Source organism: Castor canadensis, chromosome 7, assembly GCF_047511655.1.
Source record: "Castor canadensis chromosome 7, mCasCan1.hap1v2, whole genome shotgun sequence".
In the NCBI taxonomy this organism is placed as follows: Eukaryota; Metazoa; Chordata; class Mammalia; order Rodentia; family Castoridae; genus Castor; species Castor canadensis.
Genome location: NC_133392.1, coordinates 99,572,754 through 99,592,835, shown reverse-complemented (window position 1 = coordinate 99,592,835; position 20,082 = coordinate 99,572,754). Strand labels below are relative to the sequence as shown.

Sequence of the window (20,082 nt, the reverse complement as noted above, 5' to 3'; positions counted from 1 at the left end):
GGAGAGAGTATAAGCAATAATAGGAAGGAACAAGGGTTTTTGTTAGTTGAGATGAGGAGAGCTATACAGGGAGTTGACTCACATTGATTTCCTGTGCATGTGTGTTACCTTCTATGTTAATTCTTCTTGATCTAACCTTTTCTCTAGTTCCTGGTCCCCTTCTCCTGTTGGCCTCAGTTGCTTTTAAGGTATCTGCTTAGTTTCTCTGCATTGAGAGAAACAAATACTATCTAGTTTTTTAGGTATCTTACCTATCCTCATATCTCCCTTGTGTGCTCTCGCTTTTATCCTGTGTTCAAAGTCCAGTTCCCTTGTTGTGTTTGCCCTTGATCTAATGTCCGCATATGAGGGAGAACATACGATTTTTGGTCTTTTGGGCCAGGCTAACCTCACTCAGAATGATGTTCTCCAATTCCATCCATTTACCAGCGAATGATACCATTTCGTTCTTCTTCATGGCTGCATAAAATTCCATTGTGTATAGATACCACATTTTCTTGATCCATTCATCAGTAGTGGAGCATCTTGGCTGTTTCCATAACTTGACTATTGTGAATAGTGCTGCAAAAAACATGGATGTGCAGGTGCCTCTGGAGTAACCTGTGTCACAGTCTTTTGGGTATATCCCCAAGAGTGGTATTGGTAGATCATATGGTAGATCAATGTTTAGCTTTTTAAGTAGCCTCCAAGTTTTTTTCCAGAGTGGTTGTACTAGTTTACATTCCCACCAACAGTGTAAGAGGGTTCCTTTTTCCCCACATCCTCGCCAACACCTGTTGTTAGTGGTGTTGCTGGTGATGGTTATTCTAACAGGGGTGAGGTGGAATCTTAGTGTGGTTTTAATTTGCATTTCCTTTATTGCTAGAGATGGTGAGCATTTTTTCATGTGTTTTTTGGCCATTTGAATTTCTTCTTTTGAAAAAGTTCTGTTTAGTTCACTTGCCCATTTCTTTATTGGTTCATTAGTTTTGGAAGAATTTAGTTTTTAAGTTCCCTATATATTCTGGTTATCAGTCCTTTGTCTGATGTGTAACTGACAAATATTTTCTCCCACTCTGTGGGTGTTCTCTTCAGTTTAGAGACCATTTCTTTTGATGAACAGAAGCTTTTTAGTTTTATGAGGTCCCATTTATCTATGCTATCTCTTAATTGCTGTGCTGTTGGGGTTCCATTGAGAAAGTTCTTACCTATACCTACTAATTCCAGAGTACTTCCTACTCTTTCCTGTATCAACTTTAGAGTTTGTGGTCTAATATTAAGATCCTTGACCCATTTTGAGTTAATCTTGGTATAGGGTGATATACATGGATCTTGTTTCAGTTTTTTGCAGACTGCTAACCAGTTTTCCTAGCAATTTTTGTTGAAGAGGCTGTCTTTTCTCCATCGTGTATTTTTAGCTCCTTTGTCAAAGACAAGTTGGTTATAGTTGTGTGGCTTCATATGTGGGTCCTCTATTCTGTTCCACTGGTCTTCATGTCTGTTTTTGTGCCAGTACCATGCTGTTTTTATTGTTACTGCTTTGTATTATAGTTTGAAGTCAGGTATCGTGATATCTCCAGCATTGTTCTTTTGACTGAGTATTGCCTTGGCTATTCGTGGCCTCTTATATTTCCATATAAATTTCATGGTAGATTTTTCAATCTCTGTAATGAATGTCATTGAATTTTGATGGGAATTTCATTAAACATGTAGATTACTTTTGGAAGTATAGACATTTTTACTATGTTGATTCTGCCAATCCATGAGCATGGGAGATCTCTCCACTTTCTATAGTCTTCCTCAATCTCTTTATTCAGAAGTTTATAGTTTTCCTTGTAGAGGTCATTCACATCCTTTGTTAGGTTTACACCTAGGTATTTGATTTTTTTTTGAGGCTATTGTAAATGGAATTGTTTTCATATATTCTTTTTCAGTTTGTTCATATTAGTGTATAGAAATGCTAATGATTTTTCTATGTTGATTTTATATCCTGCTACCTTGCTGTAGCTATTGATGGTGTCTAGGAGCTTTTGAGTAGAGTTTTTTGGGTCTTTAATGTATAGGATCATGTCATCTGCAAATAGGGATATTTTGACAGTTTCTTTAACCATTTGTATTCTTTTTATTCCTTCTTCTTGCCTAATTGCTCTGGCTAGGAATTCCAGTAGTATGTTGAATAGGAGTAGAGATAGTGGGCATCCTTGTGTAGTTCCTGATTTAGAGGGAATGCTTTTAATTTTTCTCTGTTAAGTATAGTGCTGGCTGTAGGTTTGTCATATATAGCTTTTATAATGTTGAGGTACTTTCCTTCTATTCCTAGTTTTCTTAGAGCTTTTATCATGAAATGATGTTGGATCTTATCAAAGGCTTTTTCTGCATCTATTGAGATGATCAAGTGGTTTTTGTCTTTGCTTCTGTTAATGTAGTTTATTACGTTTATTGACTTTCATATGTTGAACCATCCCTGCATTCCTGGGATGAAGCCTACTTGGTCTTGGTGAATAATCTTTTTGATGTGTTGCTGAATTCGGTTTGCCATTATTTTGTTGAGGATTTTTGCATCAATATTCATTAAGGAGAATGGCCTATAGTTCTCCTTTTTGGAGGTGTCTTTGCCTGGTTTTGGGATGAGTGTAATACTGGCTTCATAGAATGAGTTAGGCAGTTTTCCTTCCCTTTCTATTTCATGGAACAGTTTAAGGAGGGTTGGTATCCGTTCCTCTTTAAAGGTCTGATAGAATTCAGCACAGAATCTATCAGGTCCTGGACTTTTCCTTTTGGGGAGACTCTTGATAGCTGCTTCAATTTCATTTTGTGTTATAGATCTAGTCAAGTGATTAATTTCCTCTTGGTTCAGTTTTGGATGATCATATGTATCCAGAAATCTTTCCATTTCTGTAAGATTTTCAAATTTATTTGAATATAGGTTCTCAAAGTAGTCTCTGATGATTTCCTGGACTTTCATGGTGTTTGTTGTTATCTCTGCCTTTGCATTCCTGATTCTACTAATTTGGGTTTTTTCTTTCCTCATTTTAGTCAGGTTTGCCAGGGGTCTGTGGATCTTGTTTATTTTTTCAAAGAACCAACTTTTTGTTTCATTAATTCTTTGTATGGTTTTTTTTTTGTTTCTATTTCGTTGATCAGCTCTTATTTTTATTATTTCTCTCCTATTTGTTTTGGAATTTGCTTGTTCTTGTTTTTATAGGAGCTTGAGATGTATCATTAGGTCATTGATTTGGGATATTTCAGTCTTTTTAATATATGCACTCATGGCTATAAACTTTCCTCTCAGGACTGCCTTTGCTGTGTCCCATAGGTTCTGGTAGGTTGCGTTTTCATTTTCATTGACTTCCAGGAACTTTTTAATTTCCTCTTTTATTTCACCAGTGACCCATTGTTCATTAAACAATGAGTTATTCAGTTTCCAGCTGATTGCATATTTTTTGTCTTTACTTTTGTTGTTGAGTTCTAGTTTTATTGCATTGTGATCAGATAGTATGCATGGTATAATTTCTATTTTCTTATATTTTCTGAGGCTTGCTTTGTGCCTTAGGATATGATCTATTTTGGAGAAGGTTCCATGGGCTGCTGAGAAGAATGAATATTGTGTAGAAGTTGGACGAAATGTTCTGTAGATATCAAGTAGGTCCATTTGATCTATTGTATATTTTAGATCTAGGATTTCTTTATTGATTTTTTTGTTTGGATGACCTATCTATTGATGATAATGGGGTGTTAAAGTCTCCCACGACCACTGTGTTAGAGTTAATATATGCTTTTAGGTCTTTCAGGGTATGTTTGATGAAATTGGGTGCATTGACATTGGGTGCATATAGGTTGGTAATTGTTATTTCCTTTTGGTCTATTTCCCCTTTTATTAGTATGGAATGTCCTTCTTTATCTCATTTGATCCATGTATGTTTGAAGTCTACTTTGTCATAGATAAGTATTGTTACTTCTGCCTGTTTTCAGGGGCCATTGGCTTGGTAAATCTTCTTCCAGCCTTTCATCCTAACCCTATGCTTATTTCTGTCAGTGAGATGGGTCTCCTGTAAGTAATAAATTGTTGGATCTTCCTTTTTCATGCATTTCATCAAATGGTGCCTTTTGATGGATGAATTAAGTCCATCAACATTAAGTGTTAGTACTGATAGGTATGTGGTGATTCCTGTCATTTAGTTGTCTTAGTTGTTTGAAGGTTTGATTGTGTGCACCTAAGTTGAGGTTACTCTCTACTTTCTTGCTTTTTCTTTTCCTGTAGTTTGGTGCTGTCTGCCCTTTCAAGGTTATGGTGGGTTTCACTTTCTGTGTGCAGAATCCCTTGAAGAATCTTTTGTAGCAATGGCTTTGTGGTCCATCTATTTTGAATGATAGTTTTGCTGGGCAGAGTAATCCTGGGGTTGAAGTTATTTTCATTCATTGTCCAGAAGATCTCTCCCCAAGCTCTTCTTGCTTGTAATGTTTCTGTTGAGAAGTCTGCTGTGATTTTGATGGGTTTACCTTTGTATGTTATTTGTTTTTTCTCTCTTACAGCCTTCAATATTCTTTCCCTAGTTTCTGTACTTGTTGTTTTAATGATGATACGTTGTGGGGTAGTTCTATTTTGATCTGGTCTGTGTGGTGTTCTGGTGGCCTCTTGCATCTATATGGGAATGGTTTTCTCTAGATTTGGGAAATTTTCTGTTATTATTTTGTTGAATATATTTCGCATTCCCTTTGCTTGCACCTCTTCTCCTTCTTCAATGCCCATGATTCTCAGGTTTGGTCTTTTGATGGAGTCGGTGAGTTCTTGCATTTTCCTTTCATAGGTCTTGAGTTGTTTAACTAATAGTTCTTTGGTTTTTCCTTTAATTACCATTTCATCTTCGAGTTCGAGATTCTGTCTTCTGTTTGTTCTGTTCTGCTGGATTGGCCTTCCGTTTTGTTTTGCAATTCTATTTCATTCTTTTTTCTGAGGTTTTCCATATCCTGCGTCATTTCCTCTTTAATGTTGTCTATTTTTGTCCTGAGTTCATTTATTTCTTTATTAATCGTATTCTTTGTTTCATTTTGGTGTTTATACAGTGCTTCTATGGTTTCCTTTATTTCTTCTTTTGCTTTGTCAAATTCTCTATTTTTGTTGTCTTGGAATTTCTTGAGTGTCTCCTGTACATTTTGGTTGACCATATCCAGTATCATCTCTATAAAATTCTCATTGAGTACCTGTAGTATTTCTTCTTTTAGATTACTCTTGTGGGCTTCATTGCGTTCTTTGGCATAGTTTATCTTCATTTTGTTGGAGACTGGATCTGATTATCTGTTTTCTTCATTTCCCTCTGGTTCCTGTACTAATTTTTTGCCATGGGGAAACTGGTTTTCCTGTTTTTTCTGTCTTCCCATCATTGCCCTAGGTGATGTTATTTTCCCTGTAATGTGTGCAATTAAGTATTTTCTATGTTGTAATAATAGCACTGGTGATATTTAGAATGGAAGAGTGAGAGGAGATGGAAAGCAAAGAAGTTAAAGGAAAAGGGAAAAATAAATAAACAAGTGGAAAAAATCAAAACAAAGAAACAAACAAAAAAATTTCAAAGACATAAACAGGGAACGATAGTGTACTAATCATCCATAAGCTGAACAGACATTAGAGAGACAGAGGATTGAAAATTTTAAAAATAAATAAATAAAAATAAAAAATAAATAAATGAAAAAATATATAAAAAAATTAAAAATTTTAAAAATAAATAAATAAAAATTTAAAAATCTCTAAGTTCAAATGCAATAAAGTTCCAGTCTTAATAATTTTGGTGTTTGTCCCTCAGCCTCCAGTCATGGAGATGGTGCCTCAGAAGTAGTTCTGTGGTTGTCTCATCAAAGGGGAAAAAGACTGGAAAAACCAAAATAAAATAAAACCACACAAAACAAAAAAAAACCCCACAAAGTGTCCCAAGTTCAAATGCAGTACAGTTTCAGTAAGTTTTTCAGCATGCAGGTGTAGTTCAGTTGTTGTCTCATCAAAGGTAGGGAGAGAGAAAAAAAGAGTCTGGAGACAGTTCTGTGAATGGCTATCTGCTGCTGTAGCTTGCCTGCCCACTGCTGTCAGCCTGCTGTTGCTGGAGGTTTTCTTTATGCAGATCTCAGGAGTGAGCTTAATACTCACCTGGCCCCACAGGCTTTGTTTACTCACAGTTCTCCAGTGCCTGAGCCACTGCTACAAGCTTTCCCCTTTCCAAGAACACTGGGGGAGGTGACACTGCACCCACTTTCTCTGGCCGGTGTGTTTATTTACAGTTCACGTGGGAAGTGGGCCTTCTCCCCTCTCCTGTGGAGTTTTTCTCCCTCCACCGCTTTTACAAGCTTTCCTGCTCCTGATTGCTGGGCGTGTGCCACCGCTCCTGCCTTCTCCAGCCCAGCCTGTTTGTTTACAGTTCTGTGAGGGATTCCCCTCCCCCACCTTGGGCGCTCAGGGCACCCCATCTTCTTTGCTACGTGTCTTGTTTTTGTTGTTACTGCTTATTATTCAGTTTTTCTTTTTTCCCTGGTTGGGAGTCGGTCTGTTCAGGGGGCTATGCTGATCTGGCCCAGGGTTGTCTGTGGGGGTACCACCTACCGCTTATCTCACTTTGTTATCCACGTCTTCCCAAGCCATCTGGGCGCTGGCATCTGGTGGTGGCGCAGGAGCTCTTCTGGTTTCTCCCTTTAATGTGAAGTGGGGATGATCTGCGCAGGCTGGAGGTGTGGAGAAGTCAAAGTTTTGCCTCTTCTTGGTGGTTTTTCCTGTAAGGTGTATCTCCAGAGTCTCTCCAAGATTTTACTTTAGGAAGCACGCTTTCTGCTTCCTCCCTCTAGCCGCCATCTTGGAATCCTCTCTGTTGTATCCTGACTTACATTCCTTCACTTATATGCCAAGAAGTGGTATCACTGGATCATAAGGCAGTTCTAGTTTTAGTTTCTTTAAGGAATCTCCATATTGCTTTTCATAATGGTTGTACTAATTTACATTCTCATCAACAGTGAATAAGTGTTCCTATTTTGCCACATTCTGGCTGACATATGTTGTTTTTCTTCAACATAGCCATTTTATTTATACCCCCCCCAACACACCCAACAGAACCTGTTCTGCCCTCCTAATCTCTGATTTTGTAGAAGAAAAAACAAAGGTAAATAAGAAAAATGGCATTTTGCTAGTTTGAGATAAAGATAGCTAGCTACCCAGGGAGTTTCCTTGTTTTGTTCCCATGCATATGTGTATTACAGCTCCAACTGAGTATTTACAATTGAGTATTACAATTGAGTGAAGAGAATTTCACTGTTTTTTGTTGCTATTGCTTTGTAATATAGTTTGAAGTCAGGTATTGTGATACCTCCAGCATTGTTCGTCTTGCTGAGTACTGCTTTGTCTATTTGTGGTCTCTTATGTTTCCAAATGAATTTTAGTGTAGATTTTTCAATCTCTGTGATGAATGTCATTGGAATTTTTATGGGAATTGCATTAAACATATAAATTGCTTTGGGTAGTATAGCCATTTTCCAATTCATGAGCACGGGAGAGCTTTACACCTTCTTTAGTCTTCCTCTATCTCTTTCTTCAGGGATTTATAGTCCTTGTAGAGGTCATTCACATTCTTGTTAAGTTTCCTCCTCCTAAGTATTTGATTTTTTTTTTGAGGCTGTTGTAAATGGAATTGTTTCCATATATTCTTTCTCAGTTTGTTCATTACTGGTGTATAGAAAAGCTAATGATTTCTGTAAGTTGATTTTGTATCCTGCCACCTTGCTGTAGCTTTTATGGTGTCTAGGAGTTTTTGAGTAGAGTTTTGTGGGTCTTTAAGATATAGGATCATATCATCTGCAAATAGGGATATTTTGACAGTTTCTTTACCTATTTGTATTCTTTTTATTCCTTCTTCTTGCCTAATTGCTCTGGCTAGGAATTCCAGTACTATGTTGAATAGGAGTGGGGATAGTAGGCACCCTTGTCTCCATCTTGATTTTAGGGGAAACTGTTTCAGTTTTTCACCCTTAAGTATGATGTTGACTGTAGGTTTGTCGTATATAGCCTTTACAATGTTGAGGTACTTTCCTTCTATTCTTAATTTTCTTAGAACTTTTATCATGAAGTGGTGTTGGATCTTGTCAAAGACTTTTTCTGCGTCTATTGAGATGATAAGTGGTTTTTGTCTTTGCTTCTATTAATGTGCTGTATTACATTTATGGATTTACGTATGTTGAGCCACCCATGCATCCCTGGGATGAAGCCGACTGGTTGTGGTGAATGATCTTTCTGATGTGTTGTTGGATTCGGTTTGCCATTATTTTATTGAGGATTTTTGCTTCAATGTTCATTAAGGAGTTTGGCCTATAGTTCTCCTTTTTGGAGGTGTCTTTGTCTGGTTTTGGGATGAGTGTAATACTGGCTTCATAGAATGAGTTAGGCAGTTTTCCTTCCCTTTGTATTTCATGGAACAGTTTAAGGAGGGTTGGTATTAGTTCTTCTTTAAAGGTCTAATAGAATTCAGCAGAGAATCCATCAGGTCCTGGACTTCTCTTTTTTGGGAGACTTTATTGCTGCTTCAATTTCTTTTTGTGTTATAGATCTATTCAGGTGATTAATGTCCTCTTGATTCAATTTTGAATGGTCATAAGTATCTAGAAATCTGTCTATTTCTTCAAAATTTTCAAATTTATTAGAATATAGGTTCTCAATGTAGTCTCTGATGATTTCCTGGATTTTCGTGGTGTTTGTTATTATCTCCCTTTTTGCATTTCTGATTTTACTTATTTGGGTTTTTTCTCTCCTCATTTTAGTCAGGTTTGTCATGGGTCTGTCAATCTCAATTATTTTTTAAAAGAACCAGCTTTTTGTTTCATTGATTCTTTGTATGGTTTTTTTGGTTTCTGTTTCGTTGATCAGCTCTTATTTTTATTATTTCTCTCCTGCTTGTTTTGGGATTTGGTTGTTCTTGTTTTTCTAGGAGTTTGAGATGAAGCATTAAGTTATTGATTTGAGATCCTTCTGTCCTTTTAATATATGCACTCATGGCTATAAACTTTCCTCTCAGGACTGCCTTTGCAGTGTCCCATAGGTTCTGGTAGGTCATGTTTTCATTTTCATTAACTTCCAGGATTTCCTCTTTTATTTCATCAATGATCCATTGATCATTGGGCAATGTGTTGCTCAGCTTTCAACTGTTTGCATGTTTTTTATTGTTGTTTTTGTTGTTGAGTTCTAGTTTTAATGCATTATGATCAGATAGAATGCATGGGATTATTTCTCTATTCTTATATTTGCTGAAGCTTGCTTTGTGCTCTAAGATATGATCAATATTGGGGAAGGTTCCATGGGCTGCTGAGAAGAATGTATATTGTGTAGAAGTTGGATGAAATATTCTGTAGACATTAGCTAAGTCTGTTTGATCTGTGGTGTGATTTAGATCTAGAATTTCTTTATTGACTTTTCATTTGAATGACCTATCTATTGGTGATAGGGGGGTATTAAAGTCTCTCACTACCACTGTGTTGGAGTTTTTATATGTTTTTTGGTCCTTCAGTGTATGTTTGATGAAATTGGGTCCATTGACGTTAGATGCATATAGGTTGATAATTGTTATTTCCTTTTGGTGTATTTCCCTTTTTATTAGTATAGAATGTCCTTCTTTATCTTGTTTGATCAATGTAGGTTTGAAGTCTATTTTTTCTGAGATAAGTATTGCTGCTACTGCCTATTATCAGGAGCCATTGGCTTGGTAAATCTTCTTCCAGCCTTTCAAGAAAACAAGGCAGTTCTTGTTTCTGTCAATGAGATGGGTCTCCTTTAAGCAGCAGATTGTTGGATCTTCTTTTTTAATCCAGTTTGCCAAACGGTATCTTTTCATGGGGGAATTCAGTCCATTAACATTCAGTGTTAGAATTGATAGGTATGTGGTGATTCCTGTCATTTAGTTTTCTTTGTTAAGGGTTTGATTTGTGTACAGCTGAATCGATGTTACTGTCTACTTTCTTGCCTTTTCTTCTCCTTTGATTTGGTACTGCCTATCCTTTCATGATTTTGTATGCTTTCATTTTCTGTGTGCAGAATTCCTTGAAGAATCTTTTGTAGTGGTGGCTTGGTGGTTATATATTGTTTTAGTTCCTGCTTATCATGGAAGACTTTTATTGCTCCATCTATATTGAATGAAAGTTTTGCTAGGCAGAGTATCCTAGGGTTGATCCTAGGTAGAGTATCATTCAGTGCCTGGATTCCTCACTCCATGCTCTTCTTGCTTTTAAGGTTTCCATTGAGAAATCTGCGGTTTTTAATGGGTTTACCTTTGTATGTTACTTGTTTTTTCTCTCTTACAGCCTTCAGTATTCTTTCTCTATTCTCTGTGCTTATTGTTTTTGTGATAATATGTCGTAGGGTAGTTCTATTTTGTTCAAGTCTGTTTGGTGTCCTGGAGGCTTCCTGTACCTGAATGGACATAGTTTTATATAGATTTGGTCAATTTTCTGTTATTATTTTGTTGAATATATTACACATTCCTTTTGCTTGCACCTCTTCTCCTCCTTCACTGCCCATGATTCTCAGGTTTGGTCTTTTGATGGAGTTGGTGAGTTCTTGCATATTGCTTTCACAGGTTTTGAGTTGTCTGAGTAATAGTTCTTCAGTTTTTCCTTTCCATTTCATCTTCAAGTTCTCAGATTCTGTCTTCTTTTTTGTTCTGGTCTGCTGGAGTGGTCTTCCATTGTGTTTTGTACTTCTGTTTCATTCTTTTTTCTGAGGTTTTCCATATTCCTCTGTAATATTGTCAATTTTCGCCCTTAATTCCTTTTTCTCTCTATTTATGGTGTTCTCTGTTTCACTTTGGTGTTTATTTAGGGCTCCTATGAGTTCACGTATTTGTTTTTGTGTCCTCTCATATTCTTTGTTTTTGTTGTCTTCGAATTTCTTGAGTGCCTCTTGTACATTTTGGTTGACCATGTCTAGTAACATCTCCATGAAATTCTCAGTGATTTCTTGTAGCATTTCTTCTTTCATGGTGTTCTTGTGGGCTTTGTTGGGTTCCTTGGGATAGTCTGTCTTTGTTTTGTTAAAATCTGGAACTGAGTATCCATTTTCTTCATTTCCCTCTCAATCCTGTACTATTTTATTTTGGGGGGCGAATGGTTTCCATGCCTTTTTCGTCTTCCCATCGTTCCACTTGTTGCTGTTTCTGTCCCTGGTCTGTGTGTAATTTAGTGTTAGCTAATTTACAATAGTAAAACTAATGAAACCAAGAAAGAAAGAGAAAAAAAAAATAGAGAAACAAAGAAATCAACAGGGAGAGTTGGTGGACTAAAATACAGTGAACAAGACAAACACCTAGCGAGAAAGAGAAAAAAAAATTCCATGTTCAGGAACAATAAAATTTCAGTCTTAGTCATTCTGGTGTTACTCCTTCAATATCCAGTCCTGGTGTTGGTATTTAAGCAGGAGCTCTATCATAGTCTTTCCAGGTAGTTGGGTCAGGAGATGAGTTTTGTGAACCGCTGTCTGCCCTATTTCAGACAGCGGCTCATCACACACCTACTGTCAGCTGTCTACTTTTGCAGGCTTTGTTTACTGAAGGTTCATGTGGAGAGCAGCTCCTTGCACCTCCTCCTTCTCCGGTGCCCAGGTTTGTCAGCTCTCTACTTTTTCAGGCTTTGTTTACTGAAAGTTTATATGGAGAGCAGCTCCTTGCCTTCCCCCCTTCTCCAGTGTGCTCAGAGCACCCCGCCCTTTCTGCTGCATGTCCTTTTCAGTTCCTTGTTTATTTTTCAGTTTTTGTTTTTGCTTTTTTTTTTTGTGGGGCGAGGTCAGTCTGTCCAGGGGGCTATGCTGCTTTATCCTAGAGGTAGCTGTGAGAATACTGCATGCCACTGACTTGCTCACCTGTTGGTCTGCGTCTCCTAAGCAGGTTTGGAGCCGGTGTCTGGTGGCACAGGAGCCTTCCTGTTTTCTCAGTATGACATGGTGTGGAGAAGCTTTGTATGGCCTGGGGGTTTGGGGTGTTGGAATTTTTCTTCTTCTTGGTTTTTTTTCTGACAAGTGTGGCTCCAGCGTCTCAACAGGATTTTTTATTTACAGAGCTCATGCTGTCTGCTTCCTCTCTTTAGTCACCATCTTGAATCCTCCTATTTCTAGTTTTTTAAGGAGCCTCCATACTATTTTCCATAGTGGTTGTGCTAGCTAGTTTACATTCCCACCAGCAGTGTATGAGGGTTCCTTTTCCCCCACATCCTTGCCAAAGTTTGTTGTTGGTGTTCTTGATGTTGGCTATTCTAACAGGAGTGAGATGGAATCTTAGTGTGGTTTTGATTCACATTTCCTTTATGGCCAGGGAGGGTGGACATTTTTTCATGTGTTTTTTAGCTATTTGGATTTCTTCCTTTGAAAAGTTTTGTTCAGTTCACTTGCCCATTTCTTTATTGGGTCATTGATTTGGGGAGAGTTTAGTGTTTTGAGCTCCCTGTATATTCTGGCTATCAGTCCCTTGTCTGATGTATAGCTAGCAAAGATTTTCTCCCATTCTGTGGGTAGCCTTTTCAATTTCAAGACCACTTCTTTTGTTGTGCAGAAGCTATTTAATTTCTTGTAGTCCCATTTGTCGATCTTTTTTCTTAGTTACTGAGCTGCTTGTGTTCTACTAAGGAAGTCCTTGGCTATGCTTATTGGTTCCAGTGTATTCCCAGATTTTTCCTGTACTAGCTTCAAAATTTCAGATATGATATTAAGGTCCTTAATCCACTTTGAGTTGATACTTATACAGGGTAACAAACATGGATCTAATTTAAGTTTTCTGAGGCAGATATCCAGTTTTCCCAGAAACATTTGTTGAAGAGGATGTCTTTTCTCCATCATATGTTTTTGGTACCCTTGTCAAAAATTAGGTGGGCGTACCTGTGTAGATTCATATCCAGGTCCTCTATTCTGCTGTTCCATTTGTCTTCATATCTGTTTTTGTGCCAGTACCATGCTGTTTTTATTGCTGTGGCTCTGTAGTTTAGTTTGAAGTCAGATATTGTGATACCTCCAGTGTTGCTCTTTTTTTCAGTATTGCCTTGGCTAGTCGTGGTCTTTTGTGTTTCCAGATGAATGTTAGGGTTTTTCAATCTCTATCACGAATGTCATCGGGATTTTGATGGGAATTGCTTTGACCATGTGGCTTGCTTTTGGTAGTATAGCCATTTTTACTATGTTGATTCTGCCAATCCATAAGCATGAGAGATCTTTCCATCTTCTGTAATCATTTTCAATTTCTTTCTTCAGTGGTTTGTAGTTTTCTTTGTAGAGGTCATTTACATCCTTTGTCATGATTATTCCAAGGTATTTGATTTTTTTTGAGGCTATTATAAATAGAATTGTTTTCTATATTCTTTCTCAGTCAAACATAGCCATTCTTACTGGTTGAAATGAAATCTTAGTATAGTTTTGATTTGCATTTCTTTAATGGCCAGGGAAGTTGAACACTTCACCATGTATTTATTGGCTATTTGTATCTCTTCCTTTGAAAATTGCCTATTCAGTTCATGTGCCCATTTCTTCATTGGGTTGTTGATTCTTTGGGGCTTGAGTTTTTCGAGCTTCCTGTAGATTCTGGATATTGATCCATTATCAGATGAATAGCTGGCAGTGATTTTCTCCCATTTTGTAAATCTATTGACTGTTTCTTTTGCTGTGCAGAAGCTTTTTAGTTGGATGCAGTCCATTTGTTCATTCATTCTCTTAATTTTTGAGCTATTGGAGATCTAGTTAGGAAGTCATTGCCTAATGTTCTTGTGTATTTCCTACTATTTCCTGTAGTTGTTTCAAAGTTTCAGGTTTTATATTAAGGTCTTTGATTCACTTTGAGTTGATATTGGTATAAGGGGAAAAACAGGGTTCTAATTTCAGTCTTCTATATGTAAATATTCAGTTTTACTACCTACATTTGTTGAAGAGTCTGTCTTTTCTCCATCATGTGCTTTGGACTCCTTTGTCAAAAATCAGTTAGCTATAGCTGTCTGGATCTTCTATTCTGTTCCATTGGTCTTTGTGTCTGTTTTTGTGCCAATAACATGCTGGTTTTTTATTCTTATGGCTCTGTAGTATAGTTTGAAGTCAGGTATTGTGATACCTCCAGCATTGGACTTTTTGCTCAGGATTGCTTTAGCAAGGTCTTTTGTGTTTATATATGAACTTTATGATTGATTTTTCTATCTCTGTGAAGAATGTCCTTGGAATTTTGATAGGAATTGTATTGAACATATAGATTGCTTTTGGTAGTACAGCCACTTTCACATGATTGATTCTGCCATTCCACAAGTATGGATATCTTTCCATCTTCTAAAGTCTTCAATTTCTCTTTTCAGTGATATATAGTTTGGACTGAGATCAATGAGATTGAGAAAAAAAAACTTTACAAGAATCAACAAAACAAAAAGTTGGTTCTTCAAAAAAGATTAATAAGATCAATAAACCCTTACCCAATCTGACTAGAAATAGGAAGGAAAAGACCCAACATGATAAAATTAAAGATGAAACAGAGGGCATAACCACAAATATATATGAAATTCAGAGGGTCATTAGGAAATACATTGAAAATTTATATTCAAGTAAATTGGAAAATCTAGAAATGACTAAATTTCCAGATGCATTTATCCAACCAAAATTAAACCAAGAAAGTATTAACCACCTAAATAGATCTATAACTAGCATTGCAATTGAATCAGTAATAATGATTCTCCCAACAAAGAAGAACCCAGGACCCAATGGATACAAGTTTGAATTTTATCAGACCTTTAAAAAACTAATACCAATACTCCTCAAACTTTTCCAGGAAATAGAAAGGGAGGGAGTACTACCAAACTCACTCTAAAACACTCATTCTAAAACCCAACAAATTTTCAATAAAAAAGAGAAGTACAGATCAATATCTTTAATGAATATAGATGTAAAAATTCTCAACAAAATACTGGCAAACTGAATTTAACAATACATTAAAAACAGTATACACCATGACCAAGTCAGGTTCATTCCAGGGATGCAAGGATGGTTCAACGTACACAAATCTATAAATGTAGTATAGCATATTAACAGAAGCAAAGACAAAATCACATGATCATCTCAAAAGATGCAGAAAAGGTCTTTGACAAAATTCAGCAGCCTTTCATGATAAAAGCCCTGAAGAAATTAGGAATAGAAGGAATGTTCCTCAACATAATAAAGAATATATATGACAGACCTATAGCCAACATTATACTAAATGGAGAACAACAACATTTTCATTAAAGTCAGGAATGAGACATGGATGTCTACTTTCCCCACTCTTATTCATTACAGTTTTGGAATTCCTAGCAAGAGCAATAAGACAGGAGCAAGAAATAAAAGGGGTTCAAATAGAGAAGGAAGAAGCTAAACTATCCCTATTTGCAGATGATAGGATGTTATACCTACAAGACCCTAGAAACACCACCAGAAATCTAGACATCATAAACACCTTCAGCAAAGTAGCAGAATACTAAATCAATGTATAAAAATCATTAGCCTTTTCTACATATCAACAATGAACAGACTGAGAAAGAAATCAGGGAAACAATCCCATTTATAATAGCCTCAAAAACAACAAAATACCCAGGAATGAAGTTAACAAAGTTAATCAAAGGCTTTTTCAATGAAAACTATAAACCACCAAAGAGAGAACTCATAATTGGAGTTTTAATGTTATTATTTCCCAAATTACCTCTTTTCCTTCCCGTTATTTCAGAGGTCTGTTGAGAGGTAATTGATTTTCTAGTTTGTCTTGTGTATCTTAGATAAGTAATTATCCAGTGTTTCCAGAACATTGGAAAACTTAATTTGGAGACTTGTTGAGTAGCTTAAAAATTCTTGTAGAAGAGAAATTTAAATCTGTATAGAAAATAATAATGTTAGTTTAAAAATACCAGAATCAACAATGTTGAAGCCAATTTTTTATAATTTTAGGATTAAAAGCTGCAGAGGCATCATCACTTCCACCATCAGTTGTCTTGGACGCCAAAGAAATCACAACTCAAATTCAGAGACAAATTTTGGTAAAAAACCTTGTTATTTGTTTCAAGTTAAAATATTTTTATTGTACTTATTTATTATGGCCTTTGATCTAAATATTTAATAATATTCATTGTTAAAATATTTTAAATGGAAAGCCTAATTCCTTAGCAAAGAAAATCCTTTTTACTTCTCAAGATTTTTTTGTTTTGGTCTGTTACAATTTTTCCTATAAAATCAGCTAATAAGAAAGTAGACAAGTTAAACAGTTCAGTTCCCACAATAATTACTGCTAACTTTATGAGAAATAAGTCTATTTAAAATGAGCATTAAAAATAAAAAATACTATGTACAACACTTACATTTATATATAATATTCAGAGCTCTTGTGTCTGTTACCATAAACCTCTTACTTTTTCATAAAGTAGTTAGGTCCTTTTAATAAATGGCAAATAATAAAAGTATTATTTTTATTCTCATTTTTATAGTTCATAGATATTTAGTGATTTCCTAAGAAACTGTAGGTCTAATACTGAAATCACATCTGCTGACTCCAAATTTGGAAATGTTTTTCTTTTGTAAATTAGATTCTTCATAGTGTTTTAAAAATCCAATGTGTTCAGAAAATGGAGTGTGAAGTATTTTCAATAATATTCTTCTATTTTCCACATTTTCTTAACCTGTTTTCTTTTCCTTTTATTTTGAGACAGAGTCTTGCTATTTAGCCCAGGCTGGAAATGAACTCATGATCCTCCTGCCTCACCCTCCTAGTGCTGGAACTCTACAGGACATCAGAAGAAGTCCAGCTTGCCTTCCATTTTTATTGCATTATTTCCTCCTCTGATTTCCAGGACTAACTTTGTGACTTCATTTGCTTAATTAACCCATTTAATCCCTTCATCAGCAATTTTGGCCGTGCTCTCCTGAAGTACCTCTCATTACTAATTCTTCAGATTTCATCTTGCCAAATTCCAATTATAGGCCATCACTCCACTAATCTTCTAGGCCTTCCTAACGATCAAAATTTTATCCAGCCTAAGTTCATATATTCTGACTTTAGTTGAATTATTTTTTTTGGATAATTGTTTTTTCCTTATTTTCTTATTTATCTCTAGGGCTTCTTTACAGTAGCTATTTCAAAACAATTCTATTCTTTCTGAGCCCTAGTGCCCTCACTCTGAACATAGTGTACTTGCTATTGAAACTAGCTCCTAACACTGTATTTAAGAAACTTGAAGTCATCTTGATGAGTCCTTTTGTAGAATTCGTACAAAATTCACTTTGATAATTTCTAGATTTCACTACTTGCATCCCTTCTATCTTAGAGGAAGAGATTGCTTTTGGAACTTGTTTAAGGTTAATTTTTCTACCAGCTTTCATTCTCCATTAAGATATTGTTTCTCAGTTTTGTTACTGTTTTTTTTCCCCCACTGGATTTTTCTTTCTCTATGAATATGTTTAGGTTTTCCCTTAAGAGATTCTTTTTACCCTACTTCTTAAACTATTATCCTGTTTCTCTTTTTACTGTACACTTCAGTAATCTGTACTTGCTTCTTCCATCACCCACTTGCAAACTGAATCTTGTCATCACTCTACTGAAACTTTTCTTTTAAATCCCAACTAATTAAAAACTTTTAGACTTTTTTCACTTCTCATCCTCCTTGAACTCTCTATAGCACTCAACACTACATTTCTTTCTCCTTTCTTAATTCTGTCCTGTTTTGGTTATTGAGGAATTGTTCTCTCCTGGAAGTTTTTACCCTCCTACCCCTTTGTTTCTTCTTTCCATTCTTCCCTACTTTTCATTACTTCACTTTACTTTCTTCTTTTTCCACCTCCTAAATATAAGTGTGCTTAAGACATTTGCACCTCTTTTTAAAATCTGTAGGCTTGGTGATTTCATCCTTTTTCAGTGTCCATTATTATTTCTGCTCACCTCTGAATCTACATACATTTTCTCTATATTTCTTCTTGATAGCTTAATCTATCTTTTAGATCACAAATTATCATTTTCTGAAAAACCCTCCCACCTCTTCACTTTCAAGTCTCCCAGTGACCCATCAGAGTCACCTATGGATCCTTCCTTTTAGTCATCTCTCATTAGGACAATGAAGTAATTTTTTTTTTTTTTTACCAATCCACCCTACACACTGATTGCCTCCTAATGCTTAGTTCTTATCATGTTGTTTGCCTATTCCAAAACTTGTAGTCATTTCTTATCAAATAAAAGTTAAACTCCTTAGCCTAGTATTAAAAGTATTTTTGAATTATTTCTTAAAATATAGTTTTAGTATTACTTATATTAGAATCACCTGGAGTACTGGGGGCCATCCTAGATTTTCAAGTGTATCCTGTGGCTCAGGAATTTGCATTTTTTACCAGTTCTCAGATGATTCTAAAGTTTGTTGATTTTTCTTTAAGATCTCCCCTTTATTTATTATATAAATGTTACACATTACTCAGTTTTGCATAATTTACATTTCTGGGGCTGGAGGCATGGCTCAAAGTTAGAGTGCCTACCCAGCAAGCACAGAGCCCTGAATTCAAACTCCAATACTGAAAAAAACAAAAAAGTTTTGGGCTGGTGGAGTGGCTTAAGTGGTAGAGTATCAGCCTAGTAAACCTGAAGCTCTAAGTTCAAACCCAAGTATCACCAAAAAAGAAAAAAATTAAGTCATAATTTCAAATACCAATATATGCTATTTATGATTAAAATTCATTTTACTCTTCAGGCAGTGTTTTCTCTTAGGCTCCAACAATTTCTACATGTGAATTCTCTTTAGATATTGACAGTTTCTGATGACTCATTTTGTCTACCAGTTTATCTTTTGGTGAATTAAAATGGGGAGTGGAGAGTCATATTTTTGACTGACATTTAAACTTACGATTAATGCATAGCAGTGAGAAGTGTTGTTTTCCCATACCTTTTTGATCAAACTGTTTATAGAACATATCTCTTAGCTTTTCTGCTGCTTTTTGGTATTGTGTTGAGGAATTTGACCTGTTTAGCAGGATTTATTTAATTGAAAAGTGATTTTCAAGAACATAAGGGTCTATGATATAATAAAGTAGAAAGTGTTGATGAGAAAGTTTATTCTCTCTAATAATAGTTATTTTAGCCATTTTTTGTTTGCTTTTTGTGGTACTGGGATTTGAACTCAGGGCCTTGTGCTTGCTAGGCAGGCACTGTACCACTCATGCTGTGCCTCCAGCCCTATTTTATAATTTTTTGCTAATTGGATGGAACTGATTTATCTAAAGGAATTAACCTTGAGTGCCATATTTTATGAAAGGAAATAGGATAGTGACAAACTGATTTAAATAAAAATCATAGTATTTATATTTTAATTTATATATATTTTAACAACAGCAAAACCAAAGGAGTGCTCCTGAGATGGAAAGACAGAGAGCTGTGTACCATCTAGCCACTAGACTTGTTCAAATTGCTCGAAACTCTCAATTGGATCCAGACAGGTTACGAGTGTATTTAAAAAATCTCAAGAAGAAATATGAAGAAGATTTTCCCAGGGCTGAACAAGGGGCTGAACAAGTTCCGGAAAAGACTGAGGAATAGTAACAATTCACATCTTCTACTAATTAAAACATATAGCTTAATATGAGGAACTTAGAATTCACTTATCTTCTGACAGCAAAAAATATTTGTTTGATTTTATATTTTAATTGGAAATCACATTATATTAACCTTAGACTTTTCATCTATATACTCTACATGGAAAATATTATAACTCAACAAATGGCAACTATTCTTAAATGTAAGGTTTCTATGTTAGAAAGTGTAATGTACCACTTTTTCCTCATTTATGAATATTTGCATGAAGTCTTTAAGTTTATTTGTACTTACAGTTCAAATGTCATAAATATCTTAGCTTTAAAAAACCTTGTTTTAAATGAACTTTTCATTTACATTTTATTCTGAAGTAATAAAACTCTATGACTCAATAATTTCCTAATACACCAAATTCCAACACAAGGTAGTTCTGAAGTTCCTTAGACTAATAGTAGGAATTTTAAAATACTCTTCTTTTTGACATGCAATATAGTTCTAAAGTGTGAAAATAAACATTTTTTTAATATAGAAAGTATTTCTGGAAGGG

At 35.6% G+C, this 20,082-nt stretch overlaps 1 protein-coding gene across 1 annotated transcript in view; it reads left to right on the top strand.

Annotated features, from left to right (window-relative positions):
* Positions 1-19,541, top strand: part of Msh4 (mutS homolog 4) — a 98,676-nt gene extending 79,135 nt beyond the window's left edge. The window contains exons 19-20 of the mRNA XM_074079741.1: positions 15,923-16,011; positions 19,338-19,541. Coding sequence (XP_073935842.1) covers positions 15,923-16,011; positions 19,338-19,541 — 293 coding nt within the window. The remainder of the gene's footprint in view (positions 1-15,922; positions 16,012-19,337) is intronic.
* Positions 19,542-20,082: the final 541 nt, after the last annotated feature.